A 21719-nucleotide genomic window follows, 5' to 3' on the forward strand; every position below is an offset into this window, starting at 1 on the left:
TACGATCCACTTTAGGTTATGTGCCCATCTCTTCCCCTCTGATGAGGTCAAGGTAGCATTTATTATTTCTCTCCTCGCTGGCAAAGCCCGGGCATGGGCGAATCCCATCTTGGAACGAGGTGCCCGGAATTCTCTGATTTACCACTTTTTCTAGAGACTTTCCGTATAGTGTTTGAGGAACCGGGTCGAACATCCTCTGCACCGCCTCCTTTCGTACGCTGGCGGAGGAGCTGGCTTGGAATAATGAGACCTTGGTTGTTACTTTTTGGCAGGGTCTTGTTCCTCATATTAAGGATGAACTGGCAGCTCGAGAACTTCCTGCTACCTTGGATGCCTTAATACTTCTGGCAACCCGGATTGATATGCGGATCCAAATACACACTCTGGAAGTCCATCGAAAGAGGAGAACTAGTTGACTGGCACCAAAATTTCAAAGGCCGCTACTACCCTGTCCTACTACAACTTTGGAGGAGCCTATACAGGTCGCTAGACTCTGATTGTCCGACCAGGAACGGCAACGCAGACGATCGACTACATTGTGTCTGTACTGTGGTCACAAGGGGCATTTTGTGTGCCAATGCCCTCAAAAGTTGGGAAACTCCAGCACCCAGGTTTGATTGGAGAGACAATAATAGGTGAAATTCCCTCTACCACTAAATTCGCTCTCAAACTGTCTATTCCTGTGTCAATTGTCACCAGTGAAGATCGCTCTGTGTGCCTGCTTACTTGGATTCCGGAGCAGCTGCAAATTTTATCCAGCAGACCCTATCCTGCCTATTACCAAACCACTGAGACTACAGATAGAAGTCCTTTATTCAGAGCTGATAGCTTTCTATGTCTTATCCAAGGCTATCATCTCCATCCTGCTGAGTCTGCCATGGCTTGCGAACATGCTCCAGTCCTTGATTGGAACTCCGGAGAGGTCCTCCAGTGGGGACCCAGATGTCTGCACCACGGCCTGCCTCAGGTTTGTCCCGTTCTTTCTCCACTACTGATGTCTTCACGAAGAAGGAGGCAGAGGTCCTTCCTCCTCATCGTCCATATGATTTTTCAAGGCTTGAAAAAGACCCTCACTGGGGTCGAAATGTCGCTTTTTATGGTGAAATAAAGACACCTCTTTTGGATACCTGGATAACGTGTGTGCTGTTGTTTTTCTACCTTCATGTGTCTACTTGGAGTTGGAGAGGCTACAACTTGACACTGCCTGCACTGATTGAGAAAATGTTCTCCTATTTAAATGCTCCCTGTGAATGCTCTCTGGGACTGTGATGTGCTGCTGATCTCTTTCTATTGTCCTATAGAGTTGCTTCCTGAAGCCTCACTCCCTCGTGGACGGGGTCTACTCGATTTCCTTGCCTGAAACCCGGCCATTTCGGAGTATGTCAAGGAGAACCTGGTGAGGTGGTTCATCAGGAAGTCTACTTCACCAGCCAGAGCTGGATTCTTCTTCATGGAGAAAAAGGATGGGTCACTCCGACTGTGCATTGATTACCGTGGATTGAATCAAGTCACAGTAAAAAACAAGTACCCCTTGCCGCTTATCTCTGAGCTCTTCGACAGGATTCGTGGAACTAATGCTGGATCCATGCGTGGCCTATAATCTGATACGCAAGGGTGACTAATGGAAAACCGCATTTAACACCCGAGACTGTTACTACGAGTATCTTGTCATGCCCTTTGGACTGTGTAATGCTCCAGCGGTGTTCCAAGAGTTCGTGAATGACGTCTTCCGTGATCTTCTGTATGTTTGTGTGGTGGTATATCTGGACCACATGCTGATCTACTCACCCGATCTGACAACGCATCGGAAGCATGTACGCCAAGTCTTTTTGCGGCTAAAGGGGAATAAATTATATGCGAAACTGCAGAAGTACGATTTTGAAATCATGACACAGGACTGAGCTAGCGGCCCTACCAAACTAAGTAATCGGGGGAGAAGAGCCTTGGTAAGAGAGGTGACCATGAACCCAATGGTTACTCTGGCTGTGCTCCAAAGACCATGTGTGCAGATGGGAGAAACTTTAAGAATGTCAACCATCACTGCAGCACCTTCAATGTGGGCTTTATGGCAGAGTGGCCAGAAAGAAGCTTCTCCTCAGTAAAACACACATGAAAGCCATCTGGAGTTTGCAAAAAGCACCTAAAGGACACTCAGACTGTGAGAAACAAGATTCTGTGGTCTGATGAAACCAGGATTAAACTTTTTGGCCTCAATTCTAAGCGTCACGTCTGGAGGAAACCAGGCACTGCTCATCACCTGCCCAATACCATCCCTAGAGTGAAGCATGGTGGTGGCAGCATCATGCTGTGGGGGTGTTTTTCAGCGGCTGGGACTGGGAGACTGGTCGGGGTTGAGGGAAATATGAATGGAGCAAAGTACAGAGATATTCTTTATGAAAATCTGATCCAGAGTGCTCTGGACCTCAGACTGGGCCGAAGGTACATCTTCCAACAAGACAATGACCCTAAGCACACAGCCATCTCAGGAGGCTTAGGGACAACTCTGTGAATGTCCTTGAGTGACCCAGCCAGAGTCCTGACTTGCACCCAATCGAACATCTCTGGAGAGACCTGAAAATAGTTGTCCACCGACATCCCCATCTAACCTAACAGAGCTTGAGAGGATCTGCAGACAAGAATGGCAGAAAATCCCCAAATCCAGGTGTGCTAACCTTGTGGCATCAAACCCAAGAAGACTGGAGGCTGTTATCACTGCCAAAGGTGATTCAACAAAGTACTAAATAAAGGGTCTGAATGCTTATGCCAATGTAATATATTAGTTTTTCCTTTTCAATAAATTAGCAAAGATCAATAACATTCTGTTTTCACTTTGTCGTTATGGGGTATTGACTGCAGAATGATGGGAAAAACGTGATTTTCTTTTTATTTTAGCACAAGGATCAACATAACAAAATGTGAAAAATTAAAAGGGTCTGGAGACTTTCCGAATGCATTGTATATATATTTGTATTTTGTGTGGGAGGGGGGACATATGCTTTGAGGTTTGCAAAACTCCTAGACACGCAGGAAATCAGTGATACAGTTCTCTGCACATCGCCTCCTTAAGTGACTGCATTATTGATACAATAATTCAGCATTTGGGGCCTCACTTTTAACTTTCCCCAGGGCCACACTTTGTCTAAAACCGGCGCTGTGTGAGGGTCATTATGGGTGCATTATACTGTGTGGGGGGCACTATGGGGTATTATAATATTTTGGGGGCAGCTATGGGGCATTATATTGTGGGGGGGGACATGATACTGTGTGGGGTCACTATGGGGGCATTATACTTTGAGGGAGACACTATGGGCATTATATTGTTTTGGGGGCATCTGTAATGTCCGAGGCTGCGGGCTGTCAGCTCCAACCCTCCGCTGACAGCCGCAGCCACGAGTCGGCAAACGCTGGCCCCAGCCTCCTCCACAGGAGACGCCAGCGCTCGCATCCACTCTCCTCTGCCAGATCCCGTAGGGTGCACGCGCACGCTCGTCCCCACTCTTAAAGGGGCAGCGCGCGCACCGGACCTCATGGATGACCTTTGACCCGTGAGTACCCTGGACTATAAGAGGGGTCCAGCCCCTTAGTACTATGCCTGAGCGTTGTTGTGTTTCCTTAGTCTGTCTATGCAAATTGGTCCCCTAGTGTTTCCTGCCCACAGTGGTTCCTGTTCCTGTATCCCGATCTAGTGCCGTGCTTGCTATTGTCGTGTCGTGCTGGATACCACGCTTGTCTGCTTCCCCATGCCTGTTGTCCACCTGCTTCCTAGTTCCTGCCAAGCTACTGTCCGTGCTGCCACAGGTATCCTATATACTATAGACTCAGACCTGCGCCCTGTTGGCCAGCTGCCTTACCGCCAAGGCGGTATGGCCCAGTGGGTCCACAGACCCTTCCTGACAGCATCTATGTGGCATTATAATGTGTGGGGTGCATGATACTGTGTGGGGGCCACTATGGGGGCATTATACTGTGTGGAAGGGCACTATGGGGCATTATATTGTTTGGGGGCATTATACTGTGTGTGGGAGTCACTAAGGGGCATTATACTGTGTGAGGGGCACTATGGGGGTATTATGCTGTGTGGAGGCCACTATGGGGGGCATTATACTGTGTGGAGGCACTATGGGATCATTATACGGTGGGAAGGCACTATGGGAGCATTATACTGTGTATGCCACGTCTCTACACGGAGAGTATGCTTGGAGGGACACATAACGGTAAGTCCACACGCGATTACGTTGCTGTAGATTTGCCACGGATTTTACCCCTGCTACATTGAAAGAACTAAAATCTGCAGTGAATATCCACAATCGAAATTGACATGCCGCAGAGTTTAAAATCCACACCGGAGGTCAATATCCACATGCAAAAAGTCTGCAGCATGTGGATGAGATTAGTCAAATCTGCTGCAGACTTTACCTGCCCAAATATCCAGGAAAAAAAAATGCAGCAATTCCGTCCTGTGTGAACTGACCTATTTGTATTCCACAAGGAATCTCCAGTGCACTTTTAGGCCTCATTTACACGAGCGTGTGCGTTTTGCGCACGCCCAAAAACGCAGCGTTTGGCGTGCGCAAAAGGCACTTGACAGCTCCGTGTGTCATCCGTGTATGATGCGCGGCTGCGTGATTTTCGCGCGGCTGCCATCATAGAGATGAGGCTAGTCGACGTCCGTCACTGTCCAGGGTGCTGAAAGAGTTAACTGATCGGCAGTAACTCTTTCAGCACCCTCGACAGTGAATTCCGATCACAATATACACCAACCTGTGAATAAAAAAAAGACGTTCATACTTACCATGAACTTCCTGCTTCCTCCAGTCCGGTCTCCCGGCCGTTGCCTTGGTGACGCGTCCCTCTCTTATCATCCGGCCCCACCTCCCAGGATGACGCAGCAGTCCATGTGACCGCTGCAGCCTGTGATTGGCTGCAGCCTGTGCTTGGCCTGTGATTGGCTGCAGCTGTCACTTGGACTGAATTGTCATCCCGGGAGGTCAGACTGGAGGAAGAAGCCGGGAGTTATCGGTAAGTCAGAACTTCTGGTTTTTTTTTTTACACGTACATGTATATTGTGATCGGAAGTCACTGTCCTTGGTGCTGAACCAGTTTAACTTTTTCAGCACCGTGGACAGTGACTGTCTCCTGAAGTCGCGTACCGGAAATTTTTTTGCCGGGTTCGGTCAAAACGAGTTCGGCCGAACCCGGTGAAGTTCGGTGCGCTCATCTCTAATTTGACACTCCGTTTGGTTGTTTGTAAACAGAAAAGCACGTGGTGCTTTTCTGTTTACATTCATCCTTTTGACAGCTCTTGCGCGAATCACGCAGTTCGCATGGAAGTGCTTCCGTGCGGCATGCGTGGTTTTCACGCACCCATTGACTTCAATGGGTGCGTGATGCGCGAAAAACGCACGATTATAGAACATGTCGTGAGTTTTACGCAACGCACTCACGCTGCGCAAAATTCACGCATTGTCTGCACTGCCCCATAGAGTAATATAGGTGCGTACGACACAAGTGAAAAGCACGCGCGTTGCACGCGCGTATATTACGCTCGTGTAAATGAGGCCTTAGGCTGGATTCACACGAGCATGTTCGGTCCGTAAAGGACGGAATGTATTTCGGCTGCAAGTCCCGGACCGAACACACTGCAGGGAGCCGGGCTCCTAGCATCATAGTTATATAAGACGCTAGGAGTCCCTGCCTCTCCGTGGAACTACTGTCCCGTACTGAAATCATGATTACAGTACGGGACAGTTGTCCGGCAGCGAGGCAGGTACACCTAGCGTCGTACATAACTATGATGCTAGGAGCCCGGCTCCCTGCACTGTGTTCGGTCTGGGACTTGCGGCCAAAATACGTTCCGTCCTTTACGGACCGAACATGCTTGTGTGAATCCAGCCTTATATGTCACCAGAGGTTCAGTCATTAACCCCTTAAAGGGGTTTTCCAGGATTTAATAAAACTTGCCAAAGAGCAGGCAATGTGATCAAATAAAAAATAAATAATTGTTAGGCGGCGCAGCTAAAAAATATTTGCCAAAAGTGTCCCTTTCTTTATACAAGTTGGGAGGTATATACACACTGTCGATATGGCAGATTATGAACATCATATTTTTCCAGTTCAACTAGACACTGAGAACACATTGAAGTTTTAGGCTGAATGCACACAGTGCGTACTACGTGCAGATTTCCCGCACGTATTGTCCTGTGGCAAAACCGCAGCGTAATACAGTACCAGCAAAGTTAATGAGTCCAAGTCATTTCATCTACGCGTTGCAGAATGTTTCTGCACGTAAATTGACCTGCGTATTTTAAAATCTGCACCATGACAATTTATCGTGTGTTTAAAATCTGCACCTGTTTCCGCATCAAAATGTAAAAACAGCACCTACAATCGCATCAAAAAAACATTAAGTGCGGATTTTACCTGCAGAATTACCTGCGGTTTTGATGCCGATTTTCTGCACCAAATTATGCAACATGTGCATTCAGCCTAAGACAACATAGATTGAAATCAATAGTCACCCATGTAATGTATGGAACCTAGTAGGACATATGAACAGGGATTGTCCAAAGAGGACAACCCCTTTAAGAATCACGTGATCACGCAGAATAGTAGTCAGTCAGCTGTCCACCCTGCACACATTGAGCTCCTCTTGCAGCAGCTGTAATTTGAGCTGTGGTCTCCGCCTCCTCCTGGCACAGTGACGTCACTATCACAGCTGAGGACCCTGGTTACTCTTCTGTTCTGTCCAGGACTGTGGGTGACATGTGCAGCTACAGGAGGGTGGTAGAGTCAGCAGATGGCGGTGACAATGCAGGGGAGCAGAAAGATGATAATGTGAGGTAAGGACAAGAAGGATTATTATGTAAATGCAGGGAAGTGGGCGATTGCAGCTCTGCAGCTTTATGGCACACAGGAAGTAGATCTCCTATAGATGTAGCAGAGCTGGATTTGTCATTTAAAGGGGTTGTCTGCTATACGTATATATTTCTCTAACTTTCCGACATTCCAGATGCTGGTATATAACAAACTCCGCTCTGCTGGATCTGTAAAACTAGGTTTAGCGTAGATAAGCCTCACTAGGACCCAGGTGTGTGTGTCAGTGTGCTGTTTGTAGAGTCTCCTGATCATAAAGTGATCCTGATAAGCTCAGTAGTGACTTTTAACCCCTAGCCACACCATGGCGTAAAGGTCTGATCAGTTAGGCTGAGTTCACACGACCTATTTTCAGACGTAAACGAGGCGTATTATGCCTCGTTTTACGTCTGAAAATAGGGCTACAATACGTCGGCAAACATCTGCCCATTCATTTGAATGGGTTTGCCGACGTACTGTGCAGACGACCTGTTATTTACGCGTCGTCGTTTGACAGCTGTCAAACGACGACGCGTAAAAATACAGCCTCGTCAAAAGAAGTGCAGGACACTTCTTTGGACGTTTTTGGAGCTGTTTTCTCATAGACTCCAATGAAAACAGCTCCAAAAACGGACGTAGAAAACGGCGCGAAAAACGCCGCGAAAAATGCGAGTTGGTCAAAAAACGTCTGAAAAGCAGGGTCTGTTTTCCCTTGAAAACAGCTCAGGATTTTCAGACGTTTTTGGTCACTACGTGTGCACATACCCTTACGGTAGCGCAGTTCTGATTGACAGCCGCCTTCCAGTACTGATGAACGGAGTCCCGACGCAGATGTGAACGAAGCCTAACTATTAAAGCACCCCAATCAATAGGGATTCCAGATAGGACTCCCTTTGTCCTGCTTCTCTATCCATTTTATGCGAACTCCGGGGTAAACCTTGTATACAGATAGTCCAGGTCAAAGGACCTCAGGGCAGACCTGCGATAATGTCTGTTCTGAAATACTCTGGAATGGCCTAACCGCTTCCTATATATGTTATTATTTGTACGTTACAGATATGGCCGTACAGAAAATGATCAAAAAGAAATAAAAATAATGATGCAATAAAAATATAAATAAAGTAATAAACACAGAATAACGTTTCTGAAATAAACATCACGTAATAGTAAATAATATCTACATCTCTGCTATCCCATGCTAACAACCTGTACAATACGTTTAACACATTATTTATGGTGATTATTTCTTTTATAATTAATATAAAGAAAACACTGACTTATATATACCCCAAACGCCACCTAAAATAATTGCAATTTATCTTACCAATAAGGGTATGTGCACATGTAGTGTTTTCAGCCGTTTTTCGGGCCGTAAGCGTCCCAAAAAAACGGCTGAAAAATCGGAAGCAGAACGCCTACAAACATCTGCGCATTCATTTCAATGGGAAATACGGCATTCTTTTCCGTTGACCATTTTTTACACGGCCGTTTTTCAAAACGGTCACGTAAAAAAACGCCCGCGAAAAAGAAGTGCATGTCACTTCTTGAGCTGTTTTTAATTGACTCTATAGAAAAACAGCTCCAAAAACGGCCGTGAAAAACGCGAGTTGCTAAAAAAAACGGCTGAAAATCGGGAGTTATTTTCCCTTGAAAACAGCTCCGTATTTTCAGACATTTTTAATTTTGTGTGTGCACATACCCTGACCATTACATCCACCTAAAGTTGGCAAATTTAATTGCATTCTTAAAGGTGGTTTCCCACTTTAAACAATTCATTCTTGATCATACATATGTGTCCACCTTTACTTTTTCTTGAATGGTGTTAAAGGTTTATTCCTAACACTGAGGGTATGTTCACACACACTATTTACGGACGTAATTCGGGCGTTTTTGCCCCGAATTACGTCCTAAATAGCGGCTCAATAGCAGCGGCAAACATCTGCCCATTCATTAGAATGGGTCTTACGATGTTCTGTGTAGACGGTCATTTATTTTACGCCCCGCTGTCAAAAGGTGGCGCGTAAAAAAGACGCCCGCGTCAAAGAAGTGCCTGTCACTTCTTCAGACGTAAATGGAGCCGTTTTCCGTGGACTCCATGGAAAAACAGCTCCATTTAACGCCCGTAATGGATGCAGCAAAAAGCGCCTCAACATGCCATTGCGGCTAAAATTAAGGAGCTGTTTTCTCCAGAAAACAGCCCCGTAATTTCAGCCGTAACGGACGCTGTCGTGTGAACATACCCTGACATTTATGGCATGTCTGATAGATGCCGGTCCCAGCTCTGGGACCCACACCTATATCAAGAACGGGGGTTTCCTGATCCCAGTTTCGTCTGGTGAGGCGGCTGTTAACTCCAGGAGGGTGCTAAGAGGAGAGGTGGCAGCGCGATTCCAACGTTCTGGCCGGGGACACGTTGTAGTTGAAAGCTCCTGACATCACTGTCTATATATGGACAGGGACATCAGGGGCTTCTAAAGGCGAGAGTGCTTCCGATGCTCTGGCTGGGGACTCCTGCATTGCAAAGCTACTGACATCACTGTCCATGTATGGACAGTGACGTCAGGAGCTTCCCTGGGCACATCTCTTCAGGTAGGGCTGTTCAGGCGACTTATTCCTATACAGTGGGACACATTGCCGCGTTCCTTCGGAAAGATATGTCGGGACAGCCTCCGACGGAAGGAAAAAACGTGATATAGATGGGGCTTAAGGAAGGACTCATCAGTATGGTTCCTTGCTGTAGGGACCCCTAGAGACCAGCTGAAATCTGCAGGGAACCAAAGGGGGAATAGAGCATTACATGATGACTATTGGAATCAATACGCTGTCCATGTAATGCATGGACCTGCCTGGTTTTTCAGAGATAAGTACACTCTTTGTAGCCTCTCTCTGCTACATCTAATTAATGGGGGTTATAAATAAGGGATTCTATTAGCCAAATAATAGGGTATATTAAATGGAGTTTATAAACCAGATAACACCTTGTAGGGGTTAAAGGGCTGCTCTGCCTTTTATTTCCCTGACAGCACCATACTTGTCTTTGGGCTATGTCTGGTATTGCAGCTCAGCCCCATTCACTTGAGCTGCAATACCAGACACGGCCTGTAGACAAGAATGGTGCTGGTTTTTTTGTTTTGTTTTGTTTTTTAATCTCAGATAATCCTGAAACGTAGAAGCCACTCCACATGCATAATAAGGGCAGTATATCCCCATTTTATATATATATATATATATATATATATATATATATATATACATTACGTCATACCCCACTGCACTCCTCTGAACCTCATCCTCGCTGTAAGATTTCATTAAAACGAGCAGGAAGGAATGAGATGTGCAATAAGATCTGTATTGTCCCGGGTTATAATTGCCTTTTCTACACAGTGAATTTCCAAGCTGATTTTTATCTGCTTTGTGACACGTCTTAGGGAGAAGATCAAGAGCCTCCTTGAGAAATATGATGTCGGCAGCCGATACGACCACATTCCTCTTAAGAAAGCTTCGATCCTGCTCCCATTGTTAATTAGACAAGGAAAGCCGCATCTTCTCCTGACTGTCAGATCAATGCAAGTAAGTCAACAGTGGATCTTCATACTTCATTATATACATATAAAGTATGTCATGACCCGCTCCTCGCTAAAACGGAACAATTATCAGCGGTTTTTAGATATCACATCCCTACAAGACGATATACGGCTTCTGATGGTAGACAAAAAATTTAATAAAAGCCAAGAGCTGTAATGTAATGCAGAATATTGATCCGAGATAAAAGATCAGGTAATTCCTCCGATCCTATTGCCCCTTGTTTACCTGCCAGAAATGACAGGACGTCGGACTATCTGGGGTCAGCAAACTTCGACACTCTAGCTGTTGTGAAACTATAACTCCCAGCATGCCCTGACAGCACAAGGCTTTAATATTCCAGCCGAAGGCCGCCAGGACATGCTGGGAATTGTAGTTTCACAACAGCTGGGTTAGTTCGAGGCCTGTGGAGGCCAATGAGAAAGATATTTGTAAAATTGCTTCCCGAAGGAATAGGAATAAATTATATTGAAAGATTGAAAACCGTAGCTAAGGGCCTGTTCACATCAGCGTTGTCTTTCCATTGAGGGGTTCCATCAGAGTTTTGTGTCGGGGGAACCCCTCAACCGGAATGCAAGCGGAAGCCATAGCTTCCGTTTGATTCACCATTGATCTCACTGGTGACAGACACTTTGCTCATGGTTTCCGTTTGTCACCGTTATGAAAGGGTTCCGTTGTCTGCGCTGTTGTCAAAAAAACGGAACCCTTTCACAACGGTGACGAACGAAAACCATTAGCAAAGTGTCCGTTGCTATTAAGATCAACAGTGATGCAAACAGAAGCGTTTGCATTACCATTGAGGTGTTTTCCGTGACGGAAAGACAACGCTTGCGTTGCGGAAAATCTGCAGCAAATACAGTAGCAGCAAAGTGGATGAGATAAAACAAATCTCATCCACACGCTGCGTAAATACTAAGTGGAAAAAACGCTCACAAATTGACATGCGGTGCAGAATTTTATTCCACAGCATGTCAATTGTATTTGCGTAAACGCTGAATATTTGTTGCGGGTTTTCCCCATTGAATTCAATGGGAGGTAAATCCCGCATCAAATAGCAGTTGTTGCGTTTTTTTGCGGCGGATTCGCAGCGATTCCGCATCAAAAAATGCAACTCCAGAAAAAAAATAAAATGTAATACTTACCCAGAAGTTTGTGTTCCTCCCTCCAGCGCGGCCTCCTAGAATGACGCTTCATCCCATGTGACCGTCGTGGCAGCTAATCACAGGCTGCAGAGGTCTCCTGGGATAAAACGTCATCCCAGAAGGCCGGACTGCTAGCAGGCCGTTTAAGTGCTGCTATTGCAATGGAGCGGACGTTCCGGGCGAAGAACTGCACCAGTTTGGTGCACTTTTTTGCCCGGAATTCCCTGCGGCGCAGAGGGCGGATACGCTGTATGGTTTTACACAGCGTATCCGACCCGTGTGAACTCAGCCATATAGTATACAAATAACAAGTATTCAAAGAGTATTATCTTACAGTGCACAAATATAAAAATACCTACTCAGTACCTAAGTAATACTAAAATAGTGTGGCCAAAAAATACATATACCACATAATAGTGCTGTACAGTGCTAAAATAGTCCTGAGGTTTGTTTGTGCTTATACAGTAGGGACATTTAGTTAGTTTACATTGTCATCCTGTATAGGTAGCAGAAGTCCCAAGATGCTGACGCTCCAGGGCATTTGCTCCTTTGGCCCTCCCTATACTCTGGCCCTGACAGCACCTCACCATGAGATTAACTGCAGCCTGTGTCATAGTGGCATAGTATTCTGTATTAGCGTACATGAGTATGGTAATACATTATAAGTAAAAAAAAATAAAGTTGTAAATAAAGTTATCCATTTATAGGATCAAAAACAAAAATTTCACAAAAAAAAAATATTTTAAAAATTTCCAAATTTTTTTTTTATTTTGCATAAATTAGGTATCAACACGACCCTAATAACCTGAAGAGTTCATTTAACAGGTAATTTAGTGTAAAACGTGAACAGAATAAAAAAAAAACTGCCAAAAATAGCTTTTTCCTATATTCTTCCTGCAAAAATAAACTCTATAACTTACACATTAAATTCTTACTACCCCAAACCATGCAGAAAAAAATACAATTCCTCCCGCATAAAAAGAGGGAGCAGTTGCACTAGGACCCTGGTGCCTAAGGAGGGGCCGAAGGCCCCTTAACCACATAAGACACCAGTATTATAAATGGCATGTGGCAGGAGGGGGTCCTGTTAAAGATTTTTCGTTAGGACACAAGAGCTTCAATCCCAATCAACTGCAAGCTAACCACAATGGCACTCAAGGGCCTTTTACACCAGCCTATAAGGGCCGGTGCAGCGAGCGCCGATCAACGAGACATCTTTGATCGGCGCTCGTTTGCTCCTGTCACACGGAGCTATGGATGGGGACGAGCGGTCGTTACTCCGATCCCTCGTCCCCATACATTATTATCATATCGGCAGCGCGTCTCCCCGTTTACACAGGGAGATGTGCCGCCAACAACGATAATATTTCACTTTTAACGATACGACCAGTAGATGATAGAGCGTTTCCTCGTTCATCTCCTGATCGCTGCCCTGTTTACGCTGGACAATTGTCGTCAACGAGTGTTCTATGAACACTCGTCTGCCCGATTATCGCCCTGTGTAAAACCCCTTTTAATCTATCATGGTATGGGTAACTCAAAGCAAGATGGTGGCACAGGTCCTAAGGTAGCAGATTGTGAGCTCTACAGAAGATAGGGAATGATGAGTGTGAGTATTCGGCATACAGCGCTACAGAATATGTTTGCACTATAAGTAACAAACTGCTATACATGTTTATGTCTGCTGAGACGTCTACTATATCTCCAGCTGAAAACAATGCCAGGAGATGTGTGTTTTCCGGGCGGAAGGCAGGAACCGTCAGATGAAGATGAAATACAGACCGCGCTTAGAGAAACCAAAGAAGAGATCGGTCTATGCCCGGAACAGGTGCAAATTGTTGGCAGGCTAATTCCTTATATCTCCAAGGTAAATATGAATCAAGGGTTTTATTGATATGATCTAATATGTGATTCATTTAATATTATTCTAGTATTCATCAGCAGCTTTGTTAAAAAGTCAATAGACAATCCATTAAAGGGATTCTCCGGGACTTTTACATTGATGGCCTATTATTAAGATAGACCATCAATGTTTGACCGGTGAAGGTCTAACCTCTTGGCCCCCGGACGGTCAGAACAATGAAGGGGCAGCGGCACCCCTTTAAAAGGCAGCAATATAATGACCAGGCCTTACAGGTCATAAAGTAGTCTATAAACCAATCCACAAAGGGTGGTATGAAGCGTCTGTGGCCAAAAAAAAATAGCAAATCAATATCCAACGACCTGAAGTACCCCCAACAGGTCATGTTTTCAGGATTTCCTTAGTATTGCACAGGACTTCTCGTCTTCAAATCGTGAACTGTTGAAAGGTACTGTACTTGAGGACTGGGGTTTAGAAACACTGCCCTAATCAGAGGCGTAGCTAGCAGAGGGGTGGTGCCCGGGGCCGGTCCCCCATTGGTGGTATGTCCCGGATTCAACTTTTCTTATGCGTCCTCAGGATGCAAATACAGTATAATCCAATGGTGGCGCAGGGAGCTGATGGCTCCTATCTCCAGCAATCGAAGAAATGAACTGCAGCACTCAAGATAATCCAATGAAGTGTATTTTATTTATTCACCAAGCATAAAGACACTTGCAATGTTTCAACCCATGAATGGTCTTTATTGAGCATTTCTCCAGCATTCACTATGTAATACCAGCTGTGAGCGGGGATAGGTAAATATTTATTTTATTATTTTTTTATTAGGCACTATGGGGCATTATACAGTGTAGTGGAAGCTAAGGGGGATTTTTACTGTGTATGGGGGGCAGCAATGGAAAAATATACAGTATGGGAGCAGCTTAGGGGCATTATCCTGTATGGGGCAGCTATGGGGACATTATAATGTATGGGGCAGCTATGGGGACATTATACTGTATGTGGGCAGCTATGGGGACATTATACTGTATGTGGGCAGCTATGGGGGCATCATACTGTGTGAGCAGCTATGGGGACATTATACTGTATGTGGGCAGCTATGGGGGCATTATACTGTATGTGGGCAGCTATGGGGGCATTATACTGTATGTGGGCAGCTATGGGGAAATTATACTGTATGTGGGCAGCTATGGGGACATTATACTGTATGTGGGCAGCTATGGGGACATTATACTGTATGTGGGCAGCTATGGGGGCATTATACTGTATGTGGGCAGCTATGGGGGCATTATACTGTATGGGGGCAGCTATGGGGGCATTATACTGTATGGGGGCAGCTATGGGGGCATTATACTGTATGGGGGCAGCTATGGGGGCATTATACTGTATGGGGGCAGCTATGGGGGCATTATACTGTGTGGGGGCAGCTATGGGGGCATTATACTGGGTGGGAGCACTAATGGGTCATTATACTTTCTGGGGGAAGCTATGGGGCATTATGTGTGGGGGCAGCTTTAGAGGCATTATATTGTGTGGGGAGGCACCATAGGGGCATTATACTGTGTGGGGTAGCTTTAAGGGCATTATACTGTGTGTGGCACTAAGGGATCATTATACTATGTGGGGGGCAGTAAGAGGTTATTATACGGTGTGGGGGCAGATATGGGAGCATTATTCTGTGTGGTGACAACCAGAGGGGCATTATCCTATGTGTGGGCAGCTATAAGGGCATCATACTGTGTGGGGGCCATTAAGAAGTCATTATACTTTGTGGGGGGCCCACACAGATATGTTTCCCCCCCCCCTGTGCCAAACCCCTAGCCACGCCTTTGGCCCAAATGTATTATATTATCATTATTAGATGAACAGGAGTGATCCAAGTATAGAGAAGGGAAGCTGCAGGGAATTCAAATGCCCCATTACTGCGCTACAGCAGATTACAGACTGTTTTATGACAGCCTGCAGCCTTCACACCAAAGGCAAGCCATAGACTGCTGTATATGACAGTCTGTAGGTCTGGTGATGAGCACTAAGGGTAAGGGAGGATTTTCACGCGCGTCGCACGGACCTATGTTACTCTATGGGGCCGTGCAGACAGTCCTTGATTTTCACGCAGCGTATGTCCGCTGCGTGAAACGCACGATATGTCCTATATTTCTGCGCTGTTCGCGCATCACGCACCCATTGAAGTCAATGGGTGCGTGAAAATCACGCGCACCACACAGAAGCACTTCCGTGGGACGCGTGTGTTTCGCGCAACCGCAGTAAGAAGTATGATTGAAAACAGAAAAGCACCACGTGCTTTTCTGTTTACAAACATACGGAGTGTCATAATGATGGCGGCTGCGCGAAAATCCCGTAGCCGCGCATCATATGGTGATGACACACGGAGCTGTTAAGTGCCTTTTGCGAGCGCAAAACGCCGCATTTTTAGCTTGCGCAAAACGCACACACTCGTGTAAATCCTCCCTAACTGCGTTGATTTTCAATTCCACGCTAATGCTTTGCTCTGATTGGTTACTTATAGTGGATTTAGCAAAGAATATATTAGGTTCTTGCTCATATGCTTAAAGGAACACTTCAGGCAAAACTCATACAACCAAAGTGAGAGTCCCTGTGTCATGCTCCGCCCCCTCAGGTCCTGCACTAGGCATAACATAGTATCTCAGTTTGTCCTGCAGTATTGCTTTAAATAATTTGCCTAAAATAGAAAAAAAAGTCTTTTTTTTCAAGAAACAGCACACATCCAATTCAAGTGACTAGGGCTGAGCTGCAATACCAGACATGGCCCTTAGACAAGGGTGGCGCTTTATACTGAAATAACACAGACCCTTTTTTCTAAATTCATTCATTCTCTTTAATATTGTACAGAAGTATTCCAAATCGGAGATACATTTTACATTCTTTATGGAGAGCCAACTTGATCAGGTCCTATTCTTCTAACAATGGTCTTTAGAATAAACCCATAGGTAGAATATTGATTAAACTCCGTCCTGCCGCAGTCGTAATTTTTCTCCTCCCTGCCTTCCAGGAGCCATTTTGTGGTCAACATTAGTAGTTTTTAATGGCACCATTTAACATACCATATAATGTGCTGAGAAACTTTTACAAATTGTTTTGTGGGGTGTAATGGGAAAAAAAAGCAGTGTTTCCTCCAATATTTTTGGGATTTCGTTTTTACGGCGTTCTCCGTGTGGTAAAAATGACATGTCAACGTTATCATGTGGGTCAATATGATTAAGGCGATGCCAAATTGATATATTTTTTTTTATGATGTTCTACGTTTGCAAAGAAAAAACTATTTTACATCGGACACCCGGGACTAACAGCCGGGAGCAGCGATCGCGCTGTTCCTGGCTGTTTACCCCCTCAAATGCTGCGGTCAATCGCGACCGCAGAATCTGAGGCATTGAAAAGAGGGGGTGGCCCCCTCCGACAGCTCGTCGCCCACCTCCCGGAGTGAGATCGGGGGGGGGTGACGGTTGTTATGGCAGCCAAGGGGCCTGTGGCAGGGCTTAACAGATGCCTGTAAAAATGATGATATACTGCAATACGTTAGTAATGCAGTATATATTGTACCAGCGATCTATCGATCGCTGGTTCAAGTCCCCTAGGGTGATAATAAAGTGTGTGAAAAAAAAGTTTAAAAAAAGTTTTTAATAGTGAAAAAAATATATTCAAAGTTCAAAACACCCCCCGTTTCCCAATTTTCCGCCTAAAGTACTGTAAAAAAAAATAAAAAAGTAAACAAAATTAGTATCGCTGCATCGGTAAAAGTCAGAAGTATTACAATATAGCGTTATTTAACGCGCACGGTGAACGCCGTAAAAAATAAATAATGTAAAACTCCAAAATCGCTACTTTTTGGTCAACTTAGCTTTAAAAAAATAAAATAATAAAAAGTGATCAAAAAGTTCTATGCACCAAAACATGGTACCGATAAAAGCTACAGCTCGTCCCGCAAAAATCAAGCCCTCACATTGCTCAATCGGTGAAAAAAAATAAAAGTTATGGCTCTCAGAATGTGGCGAGACAAAACATTTTTTTTTTTAACAAAAAGTTTATCAATAAAAGTAGTCAAATATAAAAAAAACTAGATAAATTTGGTATCGCCGTAATTGTATTGAGCCACAGAACAAAGATAAGTTGTCGTCTTCACTGCACGGTGAAAGCCGTAAAAACGAAACCCAAAAAACAATTGAGGAATCAGTTTTTTCCATTTTCAGCCCGCAAAGAATTTTTGTTTCAGTCCCCCAGAAAGAAACTACAACTCCTCCCGCAAAAAAATAAGCCCTCACACCACTCTTTTATTAGTTTTCCGTCAATAGTTATGGAATGCTGGGAGTGAAAAACGAAAATGAAAAATCAAAAAAGAGCTTCGTTCCGAAGGGGTTAATGGACACTTCCATACTAATTATGTTTTATGTTTTTTTTTATTTTACAGGAAAAATTAGGAAAAAGTTTTTTTTTTGTTTTTTTTTAAATATTTATTTTATACTTTTTTTTTTATTTAGTCCCACTAGGGAACTTGACCATGAGGGCTCAATACTGCTGACCGATTCCCTTTAAAGATATATTCACACGCGACAGATTTCTTGCAGAAATTTCTGCAACTGAAAATGAGTTCCATTCATCTGAAGGGGGTTGTTTCTCCAGCAGGTACATGGATTTTTGCCAGCCCCATTTAGATGAATGGAGCTGATGTTCAGGCCCAAAAATTTCTGTAACAAATCTGCCGCGTGTGAATATACCCAAAGCAAACCAGCAATATACAATAGTCCAGTCTGTGTTCTTCTTATAGTGAGTCCATATTACATTATAGTGTTTTATTGTCTTCCAGTGTCCCACCTACTTGGTCACCCCAATTGTAGGAATTGTTGAAGATACTTTCCAGCCAACGCCGAACCCCAGTGAAGTGGCCGATGTATTTCTTGCTCCCTTGGAGTTTTTCCTCGGCCCAGAACACTCTGCGCCTCTACAAGTAAATTCACCGACCCATGGAACACACATTATACATCAATTCTACTACATGGACGTAGACCGCAAAAAAAGGTTTAAAATATGGGGGCTGACGGCTCACTGCGCCTTGATGCTCTCAGTCATTCTTTTAGAAAAGGGACCTTCCTTCGATCCTGGGTTTAATCTGGAAAACAGCATAAGAGAGCAAGAAAAGTATCTGCAAACATCTTGTAGTCAAAGCAAATTGTAGGAGTCTGATACTTCACTGCCAGAAAGTCTATCAAATCCTAATATGAAGTGGATATCCCCAGACAGATGATCATGTGCAGCACAGCTGGCGATCTTGGGGTCCAAATTATAGGTTAGTTCCAAATAATAGGGAAAGTGTCTAGTCGAATAGCTAAGATATTGGGTGCAATTGCACCCCGCCAAATGGAAATTGGGGGATAGAAATATAAAGTGCGCTAGAGAAGGCACTCCGCCAAGCAAACTACCTTTTGGTCGACCAATCGGCATGTTAGAAATATGGAACACCTGCTGCCACATTTGCTTGCAGTTTACACCTGCAGGGTCCCACAACTTGTGATCAGTTTATTAACGCAGGACTTAAGCTAAATGTGCTGGTGCATTCCTTCTACCTATGAATGGAAGTGTTAAGAAAAACGCCATTCCAACTGACCGGCAAGATGTATGGCATTTGCATAGAAGATTTAACGTAGTGATTCAAAGTATATGCCGTACATAGGCCAACATGCTTAATTGTGAACTATCCCTTTAAATCTCAAAGGACTTAGTAAATCTTTGAACATGCCACTAGATGGCAGCATAGATGTGTACCAAAGTGCAATTGCGCATTTACAATTAATAATGGCCCACAGCTCATGCTGTTGATTTCTTCAGCGTCCTATCCATTTTTTTTTTGTGGCGAATAGCATACTCAACCATTAATTTCCATGGGGCAATGCGCACATCAATTTTTTTTAGCAGATCTGTAGGTCCGTGACACAAATTATAGAACATCTCCTGTCCACTTCTTATCCGTATCTGCGGTCCTTCTAACCCATTCTAGTGTATGGCTCTGCAAGAAATCGGACAGCACACGGAAGCCACTAGAATCCTTGTTTTGTGGTCCGCAAAATGGCAACAGTCTTCTGCGTGAGCTCTTACAATCAGTGGCGTAACTACCGCAGTAGCAGCCGTAGCGGCTGCTACGGGGCCCGCAGCGTGAGGGGGCCTGCCGGCGCTGGCCCCCCCTCCCATGTCCGGAGGCTCCGCTAGCAGCTGCTATGGCTGCTACAGCGCGACTCCACTGAAGGGGTTGTTCCTACAAAAGACATGCATCCCCTCTCCACAGGATAGGGGATACATGTGTGATCGCTAGGACGCCCAGCGATAAGGAGAACGGGGGACCGAAAGTCCCCCGAAGTTCTCCATGACAAACCTCGGACTTCCGGGGTCTGTCTGCAGCTCCATAGAAATTAATTGCATACCGGTCACGCTTGTGCGCATGCGTGACCAGCGCGCCTTTCATTTTTATTGAACTGCGCAGGCGCCGGAAGTCAGAGGTTAGTCATGGAGAACTTCGGGGGACTTTCGGTCCCCCGTTCTCCTTATCGCTGCCAGCGATCACACATGTATCCCCTATCCTGTGGATAGGGGATACATCTCTTTTGTAGGACAAACTATAGGCCGTTTTTTGTTGGGGGCTATATGGCGTTATCTACAGGGGGGGTGTAGGGCTGTCTGGCGTTCTCTACAGGGGGGGCTGTCTGGCGTTATCTACAGGGGGAGGGCTGTATGGCATTATCTACAGGGGGGTGTATGGCGTTCTCTACAGGGGGAGGGCTGTATGACGTTATCTACAGGGGGCTGTATGGTGCTATCGATAGGGGGCGCTGTGTGGCGGAATCTATAGGGAGGCACTATCTACAAGGGGGGGTTGAGTGATACCCAGGAGAGGGGGGCCCCAGTCAAAAGTTTGCTATGGGGCCCAGTCTTTCCTAGTTACGCCCCTGCTTACAATGCAATTTATGTCAGTTTTTGGCATAAACTTTGGCCAAAAAAAATTTAATACATGACGTGCAGCAATTTTTGGGTGACTTTTCTTGTCACTCGCCAAACTTGAAAAGGGGCCGTAGTTTTCAAGAAACCGTAGTTTAAGACAAAAGTATAAATATAAAGCCAGAAAATTGCGCAAATTATGTTCATAGTAGTGGTAGATTATAAAACGGTCCCAAATGTGCCAAATCTATCGCCTGCAGCGGCCGCCATATAAGAAATGTGCTGTGACTTGCAGTTTACCCTGCCTGGAGTGGCAGTGATCAGCTATCTAAGAAGGGGTTGTCCAGATGTTCAAAGAATTACTGATTTGCCATTAGGCAAAAAAATACCCTGATTTCCGACTTCCTAAATAAAGTGGGTACGTAAATATAACTTTTATTAGATACTTATAAACTAACAATGATAACCACACGATTAAATGTAGCCAACGATAGGTGACAGTAACTAGTTCGTATGGCATGTTGCCAAATGCACTTGGTCAAAAGCAACCTGGTGAACGAGTGTTAAGGCCAGCGGTTGCGGAACGCTATACTAACACTGACTATATATACACTACCGTTCAAAAGTTCAGGGTCACTTAGAAATTTCCTTATTTTTGCAAGAAAAGCACAGTTTTTTTCAATGAAGAAAACATTAGATTAATCAGAAATACACTCTATACATTGTTAATGTGCTAAATGACTATTCTAGCTGCAAACGTCTGCTTTTTAATGCAATATCTACATAGGTGTATAGAGGCCCATTTCCAGCAACCATCACTCCAGTGTTCTAATGGTACATTGTGTTTGCTATTCAGGGCAGAGTGGCAAAGAAAAAGCCATATCTGAGACTGGCTAATAAAAGGAAAAGATTAATATGGGAAAAAGCACACAGACATTGGACAGAGGAAGATTGGAAAAAAGTGTTATGGACAGACGAATCGAAATTTGAGGTGTTTGGATCACACAGAAGAACATTTGTGAGACGCAGAACAACTGAAAAGATGCTGGAAGAGCGCCTGACGCCATCTGTCAAGCATGGGGGAGGTAATGTGATGGTCTGGGGTTGCTTTGGTGCTGGTAAAGTGGGAGATTTGTACAAGGTAAAAGGGATTTTGAATAAGGAAGGCTATCACTCCATTTTGCAACGCCATGCCATACCCTGTGGACAGCGCTTGATTGGAGCCAATTTCATCCTACAACAGGACAATGACCCAAAGCACCTCCAAATTATGCAAGAACTATTTAGGGAAGAAGCAGGCAGCTGGTATTCTATCTGTAATG

At 44.8% G+C, this 21719-nt stretch overlaps 1 protein-coding gene across 1 annotated transcript; it reads left to right on the plus strand.

The window, feature by feature from the left end:
- Positions 1 to 6665: 6665 nt before the first annotated feature.
- On the plus strand, positions 6666 to 19783 carry NUDT7 (nudix hydrolase 7). The gene is made up of 4 exons (XM_075837142.1): positions 6666 to 6839; positions 10281 to 10422; positions 13285 to 13443; positions 18278 to 19783. The coding sequence occupies exons 1-4, from the start codon at positions 6763 to 6765 to the stop codon at positions 18644 to 18646; spliced, it is 747 nt and encodes a 248-aa protein (XP_075693257.1). The 5' UTR covers positions 6666 to 6762; the 3' UTR covers positions 18647 to 19783.
- The last annotated feature ends 1936 nt before the right edge of the window (positions 19784 to 21719 follow it).

The sequence above is a fragment of the Rhinoderma darwinii genome, chromosome 9, assembly GCF_050947455.1.
Source record: "Rhinoderma darwinii isolate aRhiDar2 chromosome 9, aRhiDar2.hap1, whole genome shotgun sequence".
Classification (NCBI taxonomy): Eukaryota; Metazoa; Chordata; class Amphibia; order Anura; family Rhinodermatidae; genus Rhinoderma; species Rhinoderma darwinii.